The 20,415-nt window shown below is 46.0% G+C and overlaps 1 protein-coding gene across 2 annotated transcripts; it reads right to left on the reverse strand.

Moving 5' to 3' along the window:
* Nucleotides 1–3,073: 3,073 nt before the first annotated feature.
* On the reverse strand, nt 3,074–18,152 carry CLSPN (claspin). Of its 2 annotated transcripts, none has more exons than XM_051638225.1 (25): nt 18,094–18,152; nt 17,174–17,312; nt 16,226–16,689; nt 15,425–15,589; nt 14,998–15,087; nt 14,689–14,761; nt 14,347–14,455; nt 13,146–13,693; nt 12,529–12,720; nt 11,548–11,732; nt 10,832–11,034; nt 10,461–10,525; nt 9,886–10,091; nt 9,250–9,410; nt 8,928–9,154; nt 8,599–8,710; nt 7,834–7,915; nt 7,432–7,526; nt 6,686–6,850; nt 6,470–6,591; nt 6,150–6,277; nt 5,630–5,735; nt 4,920–5,002; nt 4,564–4,725; nt 3,074–4,372 (listed from the first exon to the last, which is right to left on the reverse strand). In XM_051638225.1, exons 1-25 carry the CDS (start codon nt 18,118–18,120, stop codon nt 4,259–4,261), a joined length of 4,023 nt encoding a protein of 1,340 aa, XP_051494185.1. In that variant the 5' UTR covers nt 18,121–18,152; the 3' UTR covers nt 3,074–4,258. The 2 variants fall into 2 exon arrangements, with proteins under 2 accessions (XP_051494185.1, XP_051494184.1); XM_051638224.1 differs by having other exon boundaries at nt 8,599–8,713.
* Nucleotides 18,153–20,415: the final 2,263 nt, after the last annotated feature.

The raw sequence follows: 20,415 nt of genomic DNA on the forward strand, positions 1-20,415 counted from the left end.
ATTGAAAAATCAACGGCCCACTGTAAGGGGAACAGCACTGAGTGTGTTGCATGAAAACAGCCTTGAGGAACAGAGAAAAAAAATAGCTAAAAGTAAAATTAATTTCTTGCAGAGCTCTAAGATTCTCTTCTCACCCCTTCCCCTTGTGCTGCAATCTTTTATGTCATTTTCTTTAATTACAGCTAGTTTAGATCTCGCTGCCTGGAGAAGCCTAGCTGGAGTCAGCCATAAATTGGGCTTCTGGATGATACAAGAGAAAATAATAACCCCCAAGGACTAAACATCTGTCCACACAGAGCACACACAATGTTATAATTAATATTAATGACTAATAGTTCATATAGAATGAAACTTTTGCTTTACAGTTCACCTAGTAAACCCAGCCTGCAAGCCTCAGACAGAGCTATTTCCTGTGCCAGGAGCTGGACTCTACCCAGGCAGGAGCCCCCGTGGCTCTACTCTGGCAAGGATGGTGAGGGGGGGGCTGCTGCAGGCTCAGCTCTTGGTAATTAAGCAGTCGGGGTGTCCCACCCACACATGGCCCCTCACAGCTCCCAGGGAGGGAAAGTCTCTGCTTGCTTTCCTTCTCCCATTTGATTTCAGATCATTAATTAATTACCTACTCCGTTTCAGTCAGACTGTAGGCACTCCTGCCTATTTCTGCTGCTCTGCCTTCTGTGTTTCTTCTTCTAACCACGGAGAACCCAAAGGAACAGAAACAGGTGCTGGAAACCTCACCTGAGCTGCTCCACAGCCAAGCACAGACAAGAGGTTTTCATGGCCCCTTAAACATGCCCCACTTGTCACTCCTGGGGAAGGGACACACCAGCTCAGGAGTGGGCCCAGAACCATGTGGGTAAATCCCTGTGACAGGGCTGCTGCAGCAGACCCCCTCCCTGTGCACACTTGCCTCAGGGTCTTTTTGTCCTTTAACCCTCATATTGGGTCTGGGACGACTGATTAAAGGTCCAGGACAGATGAGGTGCAGCAGCTCACGTGACAGGCACACACACAACATGCAGCAGCCTTCTCATGTGTCCACTCTGACATAATTTTTCACATGTTGGAAATACAGATGATTTTAGCCTGGGTCCATCTGGTTTTCCAAATAACCTGTCTGTTTGATAAATAACATAAATTAAATTAGACAAGACAAACAAATAGTTTTTTTTCTCTCTCCCTTTCAGTCTCTTGGCAAAAAGGAAAAAAAGGAAAAGAAAACATAATTCAGTGAGTGCCTGGAGCCCCCAGGAGCCATGTGCTGGTGAGAGCTATGATTATAAACGTGTCTGCCATCTTAACCTTAACATACCCAAGGCCCTTCCTTCCTTAGTGTTTTTTTTTTTTTTTAATTTCTTCATTATCATTTAGGCTCCTAAAAGCTGCTCCTCTCTGCACACTCAGCAGTGACACTGCACAGGATCAGCTCAGAGCCCAAAGGCTTTGCTCCTCCTGTGGGTAAGGGAAACTGAGGCACAGAGACATGCAGCTGCCTCCTGGGATGGCAGCACCACGTCCTACCACAGGGAAGCCACTTCTGTGCCTCATGCAGAGCCCAAAGCATCATCCATCCCAACTCTCAGCTGTGCCTGCTGGTGGTCAGCCCAAGGGAAGGCCAGAGGGGGGAGAAGCAGCAGCTCTTCCTGCTGCCCAGGCTGGTCCCTGTGCTGGTGGAGAAGCACAAGTGCCCCAAGCTGGGCACAGCACCCACATCCCCACCCCGTTCCACCCCTGGTCAATCCCTCCTTCCCAGCCCTGACACACATGGTGCTTCCAGCAGCAAGGGGGGGGGTTTCTCCCAGTTAGCAGGGCCCAGGGAGTGAGAAGGATCAATACTTGAAAATGAGAGGCTGGAGCTGCAGGGATGTGCCAGACAGGAGGGAGGGCAGCCCTGGAAGAGCTGGCCCAGGGCTGAGGGACACAGGCAGGAGTGGGGCAGAGTCAGGCCAAGACCTGGCACCCTCCTCCCCACTGGGCAGAGACCAGCACAATCACCATCATCCTCTCCACACATCTTCAACCCCACCTGCCCTGGGGATTTCAGCTCCTGCAGGACTCATCCCCGGCCTCAGGACACAAGTTTCAGGCAAACCCTGAACCCCTGCAAAGTGCTGGTAGGGGAAAGTGTTTACTCTGACCGGCAGCAGCCAGACATCTTCCTGGGCTGTGTATTTCAATTTATAAGCTTTTCAGGCCCAGCACTCTTCTCCACTTGGCTCCAGACTGAGCAAAACATATTTTGAAGGGAAAATTCTAAAGGGAAAGTTAAACAAACACCATGGTTGTGGCTAGGACATGGTGAGCAGAGGCCAGTAAGACCACTAGGACAAAGCCAACCCTCTAAAGGTGTTCCTCAAGCTACTACCTTTTAATGCAAAAATGAGGCAATTACAGGTCTAGATACATTTAATCTTTTGCAACTCCACAGAGCATGGAAAACTAAGAATTTCCTCTAGAGTCCAGAGCATAGTTTAAGCTTTGACCATTCCCCTTTGCTAGAGGAAAGGCATTCTCTTGCTGCTCTCTAGTGGCAGCACGATTAGCCATGTTCAGATGCTGAATTTTGCAGCTTCCAGTGTTTTTGTCCAATAAGTCTGTGCTGAATTAGTGTAACTGACAAATCAGTGCAAAGACCATGGTAGAAAATTAACTGGACATTCAGCTGTGTTGTTCTTCCAGAAACATCTGACCAATGACTTTGCCTCCTTCTTTCTCCTCCTTAAACCTCACATCCCAGGTAAACTAATTCTTAGAACAGCTGGATAAAGGAAGTTTTGTCTAGGAACTGAGAAAACACAAACTATTAAAGCAGTAGAAAGAAACAGTCTCAGGGTCAAGAAATTGATGCAAACCAAAGTGGAAGACTTGGGGACCTGAGAATTTACACTCATAAACACAGGGGGGCTGTTTTCCTTGTATTCCAGTATTATTGCAGCTGCTCCTAGTGAGTGGCTGAGCTGTGGCTACAAAACAAAAGCAGTAATAAAAAAACAGACAGACAAATATTTAGGAAAAAACCCACAACATATACACACAACTGAGGGAAATACTGTAAATTAATTCCAACAGCCTCCAAAATTAAAGACATTTTATTGTAAAGTTGCCCTCCAATTAGTACCATAATTATTTATAAACATAATATACAGTAAAATATTTTACATGCAGCACACCAGGCTTATGCTTATGATGTTACAAAATGTACAGTTCAGGATGCTGCTCCCACAGAGGCAGCAAGTACAGGACATGGAGCCCTGGCAGGATGTTCAGTCCTCCAGAGAAGGACTTACCCTTTTTGGGTCTCTACTGGAACACATTTAACATGTAATCAGAAATGCTGTATATTCTGTCTCAAGTTTCTTTCAAGCTATTTAGAATAGTTGTGAATGATGGATCCTTATGATCCAATTTCCTCCTTCCAGAGAAGGCCTTTGATGATTGGCTGCTCAGAAAGGGTTGGTTTCTCTTGGGTGATTGCAGCTTGCTTGACAAAAATGGAATGAAGGATCTGAGAGGCTTCAGTTGGGTAAAACAATTAAATTCCCCTCCCCAAAAAGCAAATAAAAAACCTGTCACACCTTTTCCTCTCCCACATCTGTTACATTCTTCCCTCTCTCCACACACACACTCATACACATGTGTAAGAATGGAATAAACAGGAATAAAAACCTGGAAAGAAAACCTTATCATATTGCCTCATAAAAGCCTGGGACCTTTTTTAGAAGTCTACATTTCAAATATAAATTAGAGCTTCTTAAAATGTCAAGCTAATAAATACTTAGCATGAGAGAAGAGAAGGCCCTGGGGGAAGCCACAGGTACCTTTGTACTGCAGGTGTAAACAAGACTGTTCTGGCACAGTATCACTGCTCCCTCCTTCCCCACAGCTGCAGAAATCCCTCCTCCCTGTGCTGAGCTGTCTGCAGCACTGCTGGGTCACAGTGGTGTTCCCAGACAGCACAGACACATGTGACCCTGTGAGGACAACATACACTACTGTAAGTTCCCTTAATGCTTGGGGAAGACCAAGTGAACATTTCATTCCAAACCAAGCATGGATTTTGTGCTCTCATTTGCCACAGAGCACTAAGAGCAAACAAAAGGGAATAAAGACCACTGCCTGGAAATGACTGGAACTTGTGAATTAAGTGGCAGCAGGAGAACATACAGCAATCTGTTGACCTTCCTGATGACTGCTGGTAGCTTTGCCAAACAAGCCACAACTGGCAAAGAGATAAGATCCAACCTCTGAACAGGAACATTCAGCTCTCCAAGTACTGGAATATGCTTCGGCTCTGACTGGTTTCCTCTGTGCTGTCCACCCTGGGCCGCTTGGCCAGAGGTGTTACTGCTGCCGCAGGACCTCTCTTCTTCACCTACAGGGGAGCAGGACACATTAGGATATACAGTATCTCCAAATCAGTTTAAATCTTGAATTATCAAAGAATTATTTGCTGTGAGAGCACAAACCAGGAAATCCTAGGGAATATTTAAACCAGGCAGTGCCAAGGGCCTGTGTGTCCAAACAATCCCCACAAGTGGCAGCACATTCCACACAAATCTTTACCTGAAGTTTTGATTTCTCCTTTGCCTCTTCACTTTTGTCTGGGGAAAGTGTATGAAAGACAAAATTCCTTGAATTTCGAGGTGCATTGGGATTAAGATCTGACATGGCTGCAAGCTTCTGCAGGACAGCTTTGGGTCTGCTCAAGAGAGACCCACTTTTTATCTGAAGAGCAAAGAAACATGGTGTTAAAGCAGCTCACACAAGCAAGTCAGCCCTTTTGGTAGGTTACTCCTAAGAGAAAAATTGCTCCCTGCTAAAATGTTACTCAGAGCATGCAAACCAGGATCTGGGGGAGCTGCCCTGGCCAGGCTCTACAGCTGCAGCCTGGAAATACCATTTTCAGAACCATCACCAACCTGGATGTCACTGGCAGGTCTGAAGGTTTCAAATGGGTTCCTGGGCAACAGAGTTGTCTCTTGCACCACCACTGCTGGGCTTGCTAGCAGAGACAAAGAGGGACATGCCAGTTTCTGAACTTCATTTGAAAATATACAATTTTATATCAAACTGAAGAACTGAAAATTGACAGCAGACAGTAAATACTGCAGGGAAAAACAAAACCTGCATCAAACTCTACTATGAGCCAAACAACTGACAGATGACTCTGACAATTAGTTCTATCAGTCAGAGGGGAAATTCGGTTTTGAACAGTTTTGCACACATGGAGTCACGTTTTTGTCACAGCCAAGGAAATTTTACATTTATTTTTATCACTACATGACAGTTTTTCCTTAAGTCACAGATATCTGGAGAAACTGCTAGGCTGAATATCACTTACAGCCCCCTTCTCTGAGGCTTAAAGGCAAGCAAAGGAAGAGTAAAAGACTAAAAGATGCAGAGGAATTTATTTCCACTACAACTTTTTTTTCAAGAAGTAACATGCTATTTTATTAAGTAAATACACACAGTTGCCACTGACCTTGCAAACTGCATCTTTTCAATGCTTTTATAACCTTAGCTTTTTAAGTCTGGAAGACATGAAGCTTGGACTGGTGTGACCACCAGTGATGACTGGAAATTAAACTCTCTCTCACTTGATTGTCCCTTCAATAAAAAGTAAGCTTACCTTTCCTCTCTAGGGACTTGGCAGTTACTTTTTTTGCTAGTTTCATGAATTGGCTGTCTTCACCAATTTCTTCTTCTTCCTCCTCCTGCTCCATATTCTTTTCCTTCTGTAGCAGAGAGAAGACACTTTGTAAAACTGAAAGTTCATGTTGAGAACAAACATTTCATGCAGTGTTTTAAGTAGACCAAGTCTTTTAATTAGGTAAATTATTATACCCATTTTTATTTACTTTCTGTTGTAAAAGTTCATTGTAATTTCTTGGATACTTTATCATCCTTATTCTGACTTGTTTCAGAACACAGCTGGTTTTGCCTCTCCCTTCTAAATTAGCTCCTCTCTGTACAACACTCACAGAAGGGAAACCACAGAATTGGGGAAACAGCAGAACTCACAATGAAAAACAAAGATCCATTTATGAATGGCATTTTTTCCAGAGTTTAACTTGACAAAATAAGCCTCACATCTAGCCACAGCACACAGGAAGGCTGAGCAAGGCCCCTGTCTTGCAGGCAACCGATACCTGCTCCCGCAGCCACTGCTCCCGCTCAAATCGCTCCTTCCTCCATTTTGCTTCTGTCTCATCAAACTGTTCATTTTCATCATCATTATCTGAATCTCTCTGAAACAAGTCCATCTGGGAAGCATAATCTAAACAAAGAAAAAAAGAATTAGTTATCAATTTTAAGAGAGCCATAAAAAAAACCCCAAACCACCAAACCCCTCCCAAACCAATTTAGTTCTGAGAGACTTTATCTACTTCTGAAGGACTGCTGAGTGTTACTTCACATACTCTTTCCAGTCTTTCACCCCCCCATCCATAACTATGGGTGAGAACAGCACCTATGTTTTTCCATCTGAACCTCCTCATCCTGCCAGGGCCATCACTGTGCAGGTCTCCATCAAGGAGGTACCTCTCCTGGTACAAGCGCAACTGGCGCTTGTCATCATCAAGCATCGCCTTCCTGGAGCAGGAGAAAGGGAGGAGGTTAGGCAGGTCACACCCAGGAGCCAGGACTTCACACACACACACACATTCACACTAATACTGTCACTGACATGTGGAATTTCTGTATTTGATTTTCTAATTCCTCTTCATTAGGGAGCTCCTCATCAATAATCTCTTCTTCGTATTCATTCAGGTCTTCACCATCATACTCATCCTCGCTTCCCACATCACTCCCTGACAGCTCTGCCTCATCTTCCATGAAATCCTGCAGTCTTCTGTAAAAGAACATTAAAAGAATCCCATTTGGTAGTAATCATCACACAGATCTTGTGAAAGCAAGATTTATTTTTTTGACATAAACTTAACATGCACCCTAAAACTGATTAATCTTTCCTTTTTAAAGGACTAATCCTGGAGCTCCTGCCCATTCCATGCACAGTCTCCCAACACACAACACCCCAAACCACTGGCATCCACCAGACCCCTCACCAGTTGCCTTCCACATGATGGCAATAACTGCCAACTAGATGTTTAACTTACTAGAACACAAAGACCTTAAGACATGAGGAAGGGCAGCAGTACTGCATTCTTTTGGTCAAAGAAATGTGCATTGCTTTCACTGTGCCCTTTTGATTTCCATCTATAATGAGAATTCTGATGTAAATCCTCCATGACCTCCCAGCAACACAGCTGAACTCATGCAACCTGACAGCACCAAAGCAAAAAACCAGCCAGAGCCAACACCACAGAAACTCTAGCCTCTAATGCTGGGCAGGGAATAATTACAGACTAAATTTCTAGTGCTATTAATATTTTATTCTGTCTGGCAATTAAGATACTAAAAAGATGTACTTACAGTTTCTTCTTCAAGCCGTGTCTATGTCTCAGCAGTTGTTCTTCTTCATCACTTGTTTCTGCTTCTTCAGCATCACTGTCTCCATCTTTTTTGTCCTGGCAAAGATGAAGTTTTCAGAAATGCAGGAATTTCTGAACATGGGTTGCTCTGTACTGGCAGCTGCTCCTGTGCTTCAGCCAAGAGCCACAGACTAAACCACCATAGGCTTTGCCATGCTGAGATGCTTTACCCAGTACAGCTTAATATTAAGAAGACATTTTAAAAGATCCAAACATTGCTCTTAAACATGTCAGCAGTTTGCTGTGGAAGGCAGGGTATTTTGCATTGATGGTTATATTACAAAAGCAAGGAGCTTTGTTAGTCAGAATGCTGCAGCAGCTGCTCTGCTCCACCAGCTCATACCTCTTCGCTATCAAAGGCGTTGTCATCTGTCACAAGCTGGAAGTCACCGAGTTCCTCTTGCTCCTCCTCATCTTCCTCTTCCCTAGAGGGGGAAGTAAGTGAAAGAAATGCATGTTTTCATTTCACCTCAGTGATGGCCTCACAGTAATTCAAGGCAGGATTTCAACCATCAGGACAGCTGCTCTCACCTATGGGTACTCAAAAAGCTACAGTCTCTGCACAGCACTTAGCTCTGAATGCCCCAGATCCCCACTGACATTGGTGGTTTAAGATCCCAGGTCTTCACTTGCAGAAACCACGGGGCAAGTATTAAACCTTGAGTTTCTTTCCTTTGAAAGTTCCTCTTGGATCCTTCTAACACTCCCATTTGTTAAGCCTCATTGCCCTTTGCCAGGCAGCCATACACCTTTCTAGTTTAACCAATGGAGAAAAGGCAACTGCTAACATTGGGTTATGATTCCTGTAGTTTGGCAACAGCCCAGAACAGAACCCAAAGTCCTACCTTCTAAACACCTTTTCTCAGTTTGATGGCAATTCCTCAACTCATGTCATTATAAGTGAAAAACAAAGAAGAATTTCCCTTCCCAGTAGTTCAGTATATGCTGCTGGGTAACTGCTGAGCAATTTACAACATTCCTGCCTTTCACCTCCAAAAGGAACCACACTTTTGCTCACAGCATTTTCAATTGGTGTCAAACAAGAAAACACAAGAGTGAGACAACTACCTCCATAAACTGTTGTAACTTGAGAGGGAACAATGCTAACCTGTCTGTGGGAAAGGAGCCTGAACAAAGTGCTAGAGCTTCTGCCATTGGATCTTCTGTGTCACTGTCCTTTTCTGCCTTGGAAGATACAGAAGATGCCCATGTGGGAGAACCTGCTATAAAAAGTAATAAGATGGCAACTCATTAGATGTCTTTATACTCTTGAGATGTCAGAGAGCACTCTAGAAATGACAGGTAGCATGTGCTCACAAAGGAGACAAAGTTCCACATTCTGCAATAGTTCCCAGAACTAAAGGGGATCTCAGCATAAAGCTTATGAATTTATATGACCAAAAAAAATTGTTATATAAAACAGAATTCAGGACATACTCTGAGTCACAAATTTTCCTGAACAAAGATTGAGCAACTCTTCCATGTTCTGCTTTTTGTGGCTGCTGGTGTTTGGCACATGCTCAGCCTGGCTGCTGAACTTCCCAGAGCACAAGTCCAGTAGCTCATCCATGTTGGCATCCATGGCATTCTCATCCATACTAGCCAGAGTCAGCTGGTGCTTTGAGGACTGGTATTTATTCCTGTGTTGTCCAACATTCAAGAACCTGGAAGAAAGTCTGTGGTTAGAAAAATCTTGCTGGTCTGTACACCCTGTTTGTGTTCAAGGGCACCAAACAGCACCTTTACACCTGCTACTTACCCATCTGCATCAAGAAGCTGACTCTGGGTGTCATCTTCCAAAGAAAATTGAAACTGTGACTCCCCAGCCCCTGGAAATAAACTCTTGGGCTCAGGAGAGGCATTATACAGGTCCTGGGAATCCTCGATGGGAAGAGAGGGCTCAGACGTCTTTCCTGAGCTCTAGTCAAAGGAATATAAGAATATACAAGTTATTTGTTTTGCAAGCCTAGAATTCAAAAGCAAGAGTGGGATCAAACATTGAAGCTGTTTCAAAGGGTGAACACCATGCAGGAGCCAAGGATGTCCACACTGCTCTGATAAACCCTAGGAGCTCACTGACATCAGCTGCTGTGTAACCCATAGAAGCGTGCTTAAAAAAATAGTTACAATGTGTGTATTTTACATACTAAAACCAGATAAGATCTTTTCTTTGATGTTTTAGAATACAATATAATATAAATTGTATCCATGCCAACGTGGAGATGTTTTAAACTCCAGGGACAGTTTACTTTTCTGAAATCTTACTCAGACAGAAGCATGTGGCTCCATGCCCTGTCCTGGTGAGGTTTTTTTTTGACAGATCCAAGTGTCAGAATAACACATTTATTCCCTGCCCACTGTTAATACACAATGGGAACCAGACTGAGAACCTCACCTTGGAAGCAGAGCTGATAAAACTGGTTTTGAAGAAACCTGGGGAAGGTGACCTGAAACCTCCTGCTGCAGACAAGAAGTTTCCCCCCCGTGACATCTGTTTGTTACAGGGCTGATAGGAGGGGATCATGGAGCCAATCAGTTCAAAGCTGCTGTTGTGGCTGCTCTCCTTTGCCAGGGTGGGCAGAGAAAAGGAATCCTCATCCTCTGAAAAAAATCATTAAATACAGTGCTTGACTTTTTTTTTGTGATCCAGCAAAGCTTCAAGACACCTTGCTAAATGCTCACTATTTTTCTTGCTTCATGGAGGATGCATGCACTTTTCCACTGAATTGCATCTCACTGTTTTCTGTTTCTATATTTTTTTTCCAGTATTAAGTTTTATTTTCCTCTAGTTTTTTCAAGCCCTCCCATTTTTCTTTTATCAGTCTGAACTTTTATAATCACACTGTACAACAACACAGGTGATGGAACAGCTAAAATATTGAATACCCATCTCAAATAGACACTTCTAGATGTGACAGGTGAATAGAGCATGAGGAAGAGTCAAATGCTGCAGGGTTAGTTCTACCTTACCTAACTTGGTAGGCCCTTTGTCTGCAGCTTCTTCCATTTCAAGTTTCTCATCAGGAAGAGAATATCTGCAAGTCAATAAATGAAATGTATTTGCCAATTAGATACAGGATGAATCTCCATTATCTGTTGTCAAACCTAATTGCACAAAACATGGTAGCACACACAAATACATCCAGGAGACTTTGATTAAGAAACAGATTATCCTACTAAACAGTTTCAGTCAATTTTTTACAAGAAAATATATATGACTGCACATAGAACTACTGCAACAAGACAAATATGTATAAAAAGTACTTTAAATCAAAACACCTGTGTGTATTGATCCAATTTAAAATTTCACAAGTGCCATCGTTAAAGCTTGGTTTATTTACCCCATTTTTGAGGAGCTGTCCTTGAAAAGCATCAACGTTGACTCTGTTGAAGGTGGTTTGGGAACAGAATCACAGTGCACAGATTTCTCCAGCTTTTCTCCATCAACTGACTCTTTGTCAGTTTCTTTATCACCATCCTCTAGATGTTTCTCTTCTGTTTCTTCATTATCTTCCTCTGCTTCATCAAGCAGAAATTCCATGTTCTAGAAAACAACCCACAGCAGAGATGTGGTTATTGCACAGAGATGTGATCACTGCTTTGACCCATCAACTCCCTTGCATAACGTTCAAGAAAACGTTTCAGCAAACAGAGGATGAAGCTGAGTGACAATAACAGCTCTTACAGGCACCTATTCCATCCTGAGGAGCTGACACACAGGTGCTTCAACCAGCTAAGCTGTTCTGGCCTTTTTTGAACAGCAAAGACCACAGCAAACCCTGCCCCACAAGCCAATATATTCCTAAACAAAAAGAGAAAGTGGCACCAAAATCTTTTATACACTTGTGGGTTTTTTTAATACTGCTTATACAAAAAGAAAACACTAATAAATTCAGTTTTAGAGAATCCAAACCCTGATCAAGCCAACTGCAGTTATTCTTTAGCATCTAGGAGGAACTCTTGGCAATTTCCCTAATATTAAGCGTACAAAGCTCACTTCATTGGAGAGATGCAGCAGATTTGAGAAGCTAAATAGGTAAAAATGTTGCACACAGACCTCATTGCCTTCTTCCTCTTCCTCAGATTCATCTGTCATCTCTTCCTCCTCCTCTTCCTCCTCCTCTTCCTCCAGCACGTCCTCATTATCCAGTTTAAACAGTGCTTGTCTCTTCTGGCGCTCCTCAGTCCTGCGGAGCTTCATGGCCTCCTGCAGCTTTGCCTTCAGAGCTTGTAGCTTCTCACCTGGGCATTGATGAATTAATTACTATATTAGGTGACTATAGTAAATCCTTAACTTTATTGCTTTCAAGCATTCAATCCACTGTGACTACACACATAAAAAGGGAATTCAAGATAACTCTGTTTTTATCTTTTTATGAGTTGATCTGCCAGCCAGAAGAGCTGGAGCTGCTGGTTTCAATGAGCTCAATTTAGAGACCTCAAAATCTCATCAATTACCAGAATTTCTCATTATCAGCACACTGAATGAGGGTCTGTCTTTTGGGAATGAGAGCATCCAGTTGCCATGGCCAGATGTGCTACAGCACATGAAATCATTAAGAGCAGCTAAAAATAATGTGTGCCCATAGAACCAGCCAGTTCATCTACTTTTAAAAATGGATACTATGGGACAATCCCATTCCACAATCATTTTCTTTGCAAATCCACACAATGCTGAGAAACTGCAGTATAGAAATCAGGAAGTGTGAGAGATGGAATAAATGGGAATAGTTCACAAGAAATCTGAGAGCTAAATTCAGAGGGCTGATGGAAAACAGCAGCCTGGACACATGTTTATATCAACTGGGGAGAAATGGGGAGAAATGTCTGTGGGGAGAGTGCAGTGAGGCTGTCCTGCCAGTGCTACCTAAGAGGTCTTAAAGGGTTATCCAGCAGAGAGAAGATAATTACTAACTTTACAGGTGAAGACTCTTTCATCTCTATTTCACAGGGCACCACTGGGGAAGCAGGAATCACAGATAGGAAAAAAAAAAGTGTTTTCCAATTCAGTCATGAACCCTTCTCCTCCCAAACTGACCTGGCTTTGTGTGGGCTGTTTCATCCAGGCTCTCTGCAGCCAGCACTGCTGGCACCACATCTGCTTTCAGCTCCTCTTTCCCTTCTGATGTTGTTTCCTTACGAACAATGTTCATGTTTATGGTCCGTTCACCTTTGGATTTGGATGCTCCAAGAGTGTGTTTCAGGAAACGTGCTTTCAAGGCTTCCAGCTCTTTAAATATATGGCAATTAAATAAAAAAATGCAAATTAAAATTAATTTGACAGCATTTAAAAGCATCAGATGTTAAAGCTGTATCAAGAGTAGGTGTTGAGAATAATTATTTTTCCAAAGCAAGTTACTTTAAACTCTAAATATTTAAAATGAAAACATTTGCACAACCATGCTATTTTACTAATAAAACAAACCACTACAGATTATTTTTTCTCTAACTTGCATCTAACTGGTATAAGCTAATATTAAATCACCTTATCCACAAGATGATGGGTACCAACATTACACAAAGAATCCCTACTGGGAAGAGAACACTCCTGACTGCTCTGTCACCTGAACACTCCCCAGAGATGCTCCAGTTAAAAGCAGATTAACTCTGCTCACTAGGACAGACCTGACAGGACTACAAGAAGAGATGAGGTACCTTTATTTGAATCAGACTCATCAAGGTTTATAAAGGATTGGTTGTCAGAGCAGATTCTTGGCTGGATGGACAGGTCTATTCCCAGCTCACGAAGTTTATCCAGCTTGGACTTCCTCACTTTTTCGGGCTGTGGCACCAACCCAGGCCCCACTCGATTGCTTTTTTCACAGGCTGTGTCTGGTGCTGTTTGGTCTCTTTGCTCAAGGGCATCTCCCTCAGCTGCCAGAGGAATTTCATTCTCTTGCTCTTCACCACAGTCAGTGCTGAGGAGGTTGGAGGGCTCTTCTGAATCACCATCAGCTGCTGCAGTCCTGCCTGTGCTGGAGCCATCACTGTCCTGCCTGGGCTTTCCAGCACAGTCTTCTGCCAAGTTCTCCCCTACATCAGCAAGAGGCTTGTTCACAGTAGTATCAACATCTCTGCCAAGGCTCATTCCTGCTTCATTAGCTGCTGACTGACCACCTTCTGTTTTCCCATCCTTGCAATCTGTGCTCAAGTTCTTGGTGTCTGCAGGTTCTTCAGTTGGGGGCAGCTGGTATTTAGTGGACCTGATGAAGGCAGAAATAAATACATCACCCATGGCTGTTGTGGAAGGGGAGAAGAGGGTGGGAACAAACTGGGAGAGAAAGGAATCATCTTCTCATTACTGTCATTAGTGTGTAGGAAGAGGTGAAGGACAGAAGTCTGGAAAACTTCATTTGAGGAGGCAAGGAAGGGCAGAGCAGCATAAAGTGTTTGTGCTAATTAGTTACATTATCACAGTATAAAAGTCCTGAGAGGCCTAGACTACAGTAGCTTATTTTACTACACATTACTCAAAAGCAGAAATAGTCCAAGAAAAATTTTGGGGTCCAGACTGAACCAGATTAGAGTAACTCTGCACAAGCACATTACTCCATCTGGAGTCACTCCTGGTTACTTCAGTGGTACAACTGTGCCAGGAGTGCAGCACTGCCTTGTGTAACAGACACTCCTCGCTGCCAGCTGCTCAGGGAGTTAAAGGAGCTTAAGAAAGTTTCTTAACAAAACTCCCCAGTCAAAGCAACAGCTAAAATTAAACCAGGAAGAAGCAGTGACTGCAGAGAGAGCAGGCGTGTGCACCACACAACACCTGCAGCAGACAGAAGGGGTTCTCCTCAAAAGCAGAGTTAGGATATCCTCAGAACTGATAAGGAAACACAGGGAGGGTTGGAGCCCTTACTTCAGCAGAGCCATGGCACTTCCCTGCCACGCTGGCCGAGGTCTGCGCTTGTAGAAGTCATGAACACTTTTGGCCTCAGGCACATGATATGGGAGAGACACAGATGATTCTGCCAGAGAAAGGAGGGGAAAGGAAATGTAAAACCTCACTGGAGGTGTGTTTGCGATCTCTAAAACCCAAAGAACCTTGACAAGTATTTTGCAATGGTCTTGCAGCCTTCAACCTTAAATAACACATGCAAGGTGAGAGGCAGCTGTAGCCTTTCAGGTAAATGATTTCAATTTCTCCTCTGAATTGCTTAATAGTTTATACCCCTCTGCATACAAATAATTTAAGTTTTACCTCTAATAAGTCTTTGGGTCTCACTATGTAGCTGCTTAATGGCTTCTTTACTTAACCTTGCTGCTTTTCGTTCCTTAAGGAAAAAAAAGAAAGGTTTCTCAGGTCAGCAAACAAAATATGGGACTTTATCTGTACTTTCTAAATAGCTTATTCTTCCCTTCCAAGCATCAAAGAGTCAGAATAAAGCAGCAAGTTAAAAAAAGATTAACAATAGCAAATCAAGAAAACCTTTGGACAGTGTGCACACAAAAGCATTTGAGTCACTGCAACAAACAATGGAGAGGCTTAAAAAAAATAAGAATCCTTCACCTTCCTTTTTGGTTCTTTCAATGCAGGCTCCTCTTCCTCATCATCAAACACATGTTTGCAGCCTTCGCCCTCAGGAAACTTTTCTTTGTTCTAAAAATGCATAAAAAGAGATTCACTTCTTTGTCTAGATACACAGGCACTACTGAGGGCAAACAAGCCAAAAAATAATGGTACAGGATCATCACTGGTCAGCAGAACCAAGTACTCCCCTAAAGCAACACAAACCCTGCACACTCCTCCTGGCAGATTTCCAAAGCATCTACTTGTCTCATAAATGTCCAGGACAACATTAAGCACAAAGAGCAGGGGATATTGCCCCCTGTCACAGCAGGAGGAATGCACCATTCCCCAAAAGGGTTTTAGTTCATGCTCAGCTACCCAACTTCCCACTGACAACCAACAATTCTTCATTCCTGCCAGATGTTACCTTGTGTTTTTTTATTTTGTTCTTCACTGCCGCTCGTATCGATTCTATCGACTCCTCGTCCTCGGGGGGGGAATCATCCTCCTCTCCTAAGCCATTGTCAAAAAGCTCTTTGTCATCAAGAAGGCACCCACTGTCATTCAAAGGAAGCCTCTCACCACCATCTGCCTGCTCACCAGAGGAATAAAGCATTCGTGTCACTCATTTCAGAAGGTCCCCTCCAGTCCTTTCACATCCAGAAGTTCAGACCATCTTTGATGGAGCGTTTTGTGTCCTGACCAGTCCCACCCACTGCAGAGCAGTGCCAGGTTGATGGAGCAGTGTTCCCTGTGCCTGGGCTAACTCAGGAATTTCCATAATTACTGAAGACCAAAATGGCTCTGAGAGAGTCAATTAACACCCAAAATATGCATTTTATAAATAGCAATACACAGCCCCACAAGTAGCCATTTATTTAGACCAGAACTCCAACTTTCAAGCAGCCCAAAAGCTTCCTCCAGAAACCAGCCCAGCCACGTGGAGAAAAGCTGGAACACACCTCAGAGCTGTTTGTGCCTGTGACAAACCAGCAATGAGGCCAAACACCTCAGAGAATTTCTGCCTAAATCATCAAGTCTCAGAGCTTGTACTCTCTCTGCAGGTGAAACAGGCAGACTCTGGTGTCCCGTGGATCCCTGGGGATACCACACCTGCTGTGGGAATGTGGGCACCAGCACCAGGAACCACGGGAACACAATAACCAAACATAGCAATAAATGTAACTCAGTCAGGAAAACATCTGAGACTTCCTGTCAAAACACATACCTCTGCTCTGGGCTTCTTTTCTTTTTTCAGCTGTTTAATTAACTCAATTTTCCCCTCCTTCTGCTTCCTTCTTCTTGATTTCCCTACAGCTTTTTTTGCTGCCTCTTCTTCAAAATCATGTTTATGCTGTTTAGGTTTTCTGTTCTGTTTTCCTGATTTTAGGGGTCTCTCCTCTTCCAGCTCCTCCTCAGGTGAGTCAGACATTCTGCTTCTCTCAAGGTTTTCAGTCTGCAATTGGTCACCAGAGTCACTGTCATCACTATCCAGCAGACCCTGCTGAATCCAATGAGATTTCTTCTTCCTCAGGGCACTAATGTTCTCTTTCTCCTCTTCATTTTCCTTGTCTCCACGTAGAGTGTCATTCTGCACAGAAGAGCTGCCATCCTCTTCATCTTCACTCTCACTGTCCTCAAACACCTTCTTGCCTTTTGCTTTTTTACATACAAAAATCTCTTCCTCTGAATCTGACAAAATACATTAAAAGATGATAAATTATGCATGCTACAAAGAGGAAAATTCCAGAACTTCATTAACAATCAATCCATTAAGCATAAATTTACACATCTGTTAAATTTCACAGATGCCAACACCTGCAGCAAATCAACTTAAACTCAAGTTTCAAAGCCCCTTTCTTCCCACAAGGCAGTAGAATTGACCCAAGTTGATGTTTAGAGATTTTTAACCTTTTTTTTTAAAAAAAGTAAAGCTACAATTTTTCAAGAACCTCACATCCCATTTCTTACTTCCTTTTCTGTACCTAAAGCCAACAAGCTGTTCAGAGACGTGCAGATGTCTGCCCACATTCTGAGCACGAGAAGAGGCAGGTTTTTAAGAAGCTGTCATTGCATCATCCAGCTCAAGCAGTGGCAGCTTCTTAAAAAGGTATTTATAATAGATACAGTGTTGGAGGCAAGAACCAGCAGGCCCAGCCCTGGCTCCCCCACAGACCTCTGTCCCCTGTGTGCTGGGGGGAGCCTGTCCCCTGGCTGCAGCCCCCCGGGGAGCCTGCCTGGCAGCTGCCCTGCCCGCTGTCCGAGTCGCTGTCCAGGCCCTTCTGCAAGGCTGAATCCACATCTTCCACGGGAAGCTACAAAGGAAAACACAGTGTTGTTGCTGCCAGGGTGTCTGGTGCCCAGGCCTGGCTACCTGCCCAGCTACAGACACAGCGCCCTTGTATTTTAATGATTATCTGGTATTTGTATGAAGTGAAGTGACACGCACCAACTTCTGCTAGTGCTTAACGATGAGCTTGTGCCCAGAAAAAAACCAGTCACCCCACTGGCTGGTGACGGATTGTTGTTCAAAACTATGAGAACGAAAAGATAACGATAAGGAGAGTGAGAAGAGTGAAATCTTACCCTTCCACTGCCGCATTTCACCTGAATTAATTAACTAAATAGGGACCAGAAACACCTGTGGGGATTCTCTGGAAGCCCCTCCCTGTCCCGCTGCCCAGCCCGGCCCGCGGGCCCGCCCGGGGTCCCGGGAACAACCCCCCACACACACACCGGGAACGACCTCCCCCCCCACCGGGGTCCCGGGAACACCCCCCCGGTCCCCGCCGCCTTCCCGGCATGCCCCGCGCCCGCAAGGACAGGCCCCGCGCAGCTTTCCCAGCATCCCCCGCGGGGCCGAGGCGGAAGGGCCAACCGGGGGTGCTGGGAAGCGCGGTCCGTGACCGGAGGCGCGGGCCCGCTGGCGGCGCGGCTGCCGCCGGCCTAGAGAGCGACTGAGGAGGAGGCGCCGCCACCGCGCTCTCTGCACCTCTGCCCTTCCCAGGCCTCCCCCGCGCCACAGCCAGAGAAGCCCCGAGGTGCCCGGCAGGCCGCGGGCAGCGCCGCCAGCGGGAGCGGAGCAGCGGGACTCACCCCGGTGCGGACGGGGGCCGCGTCCATGGCCCCGGCGCTCCCGCCGCGCAGGAAACCGCTTCGAGCCTTCGCGCGCTGCCGCGGCCCCGCCCAGCGCCGCCAGCAGCCAATGGCTGCGCCGCCGGCCCGGCCCCTCCGCTATTTATTGGCAGATCGTTCCGCCTAGCCCCGCCCCCTCCGCCTGGGCCAATCACTGCTCGCGTTTCCGAGCCACCCGCACGCTTTATAAGCCCGCGCTGCAGGGGCGCTCTTTGTGGGGCGGGCGTTGGGGGGTCGTGGCGGGAGCGGGGTCTGGGTGAGAGGGACCTGGGGGGCTGGTGGCCTGGGGAGGTGCCTGGAGCCATCCTGGTGTGGCACCGCAGTGCCTGGGTGCCCCAGGGGTCTGCGGGCCCCTCAGCCGGGCCTGTGTTGTGAGGGTGGCCTGGCCTGGCCTCCAGAGGCAGGGTGAGCTGGCGCTGCCCGGTGCTGCGGTGCCTGTGGAGGCCGCAGACCTGCTCCTGTGCGTCTTGCAGGCGATTGCTAGTGGGAGCACAAAAGCCTTTCCCTTGCAATCGGCACCGGTGAGTACAGATCAGCCTGAGAGGCTCACACCTCAGCATGTTCCTCTATAAAGAGGTGCTGCCAGGTAACACCTCTGACCTGCGGTACATAGGGCCCCAGAGAGGGGAAGGGATGGCAGGGTGAGCTCAACCCTGATGCTCAGGAGCCTTCTCCAGATTTGTAGGAAGTCAGGGAAAAGCACAGAATGGTCAGATGGGGGAAAAAATAAAAAAGGTGGCACAAAGATCTGGTGTGTGCCAGGTCAGGTGATTTCTGATCCCCTGTTCTGTTACCCACAGCTGGCACACAAAGGCAGCTTCAGGGAGCAGGTAACTCTTGATAAATGGTTGTCATTAAGGATGTTGTAAACTTAGTCAATTTTTTAGCACTACCTGAAATCCCTTATTAAAACATTCAATTTTTTTAAAGCTAATTTCTTAATCTGGTTTCTAAAGGAACATACTCCTCTCACACCTTCTGGCAGTTGAGATGTTTAGAAGCAAATCCAGAACTACAGCCTCTCATAGTCATGTTAGTTCTTTCCCCGGGGAACAGGTCCCTGTTTTCAATATAAGGGCGGGTTAATGTACATAAACATGGTTTGAATGGCTCTGACAGTCAGGGTGCCTCAATGTGTACATCATTATCAAGTTAATTGCTTTGCTGACTTTCTTGAATTTCTAATGCATTAAGTATAGGCTTGAGCTGTCACACTCAGCATCTTGCAGGACCAAGCCTTTGTGTTGCAGATTTCTTGAGGTGGAGATTGTATCTTTGTTTTTTTTAAAATAGTATTTGTGTAGCCCTGTGTATGGGGTTTTATACGTAGATCTGCTGAACAGCAGCAGGGTAAAGCTGCCAGACATCATGGGGTTTTTTTACTGGTCTTGTAAAACTGGTATTTCCCGTAAGCATCAACTGGTGTCAGGCGATTGTATGAGAATCTCACCTTTCATTTTGGTTCAAAATATGTTTTTTTTATGTTTCAACTCGGAAAATATCAACCCTGCGGGTTAAAACAAAGGCAAATAAAATGGACTGGGCATTTATTATTTATAAAGCCTCTTGACTTCTGACCTTTTGCGAGTCAGCTGGGAATTGCTGGCTAAACAACCCCCGGGCTGTTGTGAGGGAGAAGCTCCCTGAAACAGCAGAGTCACCCACTCGAGGGACTGGAGTGTTGGCTTTTTCAAAAAGACAAGTGTATTGCCCGTGAGCCTGCTCCTCTGCCCGCGGGGGCTGTCAGCAGCCCGAGGGACCCTCCCGACCCGGGGGTGACCAGTTCCCTGCTGCCGGTGCCTCCCGGTGGCTCCGGGGTGATGCCCCGGGGGGTCTGTGCCGGCTCTCGAGTGGCCACCGGTCGTTATCGCCGCGAGCCAGGCCGGGCCACCTTGTGCCCTCAGAGCGTCCGTGCGGGCTGGGGGGGCGGGTGTCTGTGCCCGGATTGCACCAATCTGGGCGTTTTCGGGTGTCCCGCGCAGCAGCACAGGGCGTTATTCCGGCCGTGGTTAACGGGGCCGGGCAGGTTCCCGGGGGCGGGGGCGGCCCCGGGGGCGCGCCCGGGTTTCCCGGGTAATGATTAAACGAGCGGGGCCGCGCGCGGGAACGCGCCGCCCTCACCACCTGTTGCCCGGGTGCGGGGGGCGCGCGCGCTCCCGTGAGGGGGGGGCGGGCGGTGCGCGTGCGCGAGGCGGCGGCGCCGGGGGGGGGGCGGAGCCTGGGCCGGGCGGCGGGGGCGCGCGCGGGGGGAGCCGGCGCGCGCTGGCAGCGGGAGCGCGCGCG

Source organism: Apus apus, chromosome 21 (assembly GCF_020740795.1).
Source record: "Apus apus isolate bApuApu2 chromosome 21, bApuApu2.pri.cur, whole genome shotgun sequence".
Taxonomy (NCBI): Eukaryota; Metazoa; Chordata; class Aves; order Apodiformes; family Apodidae; genus Apus; species Apus apus.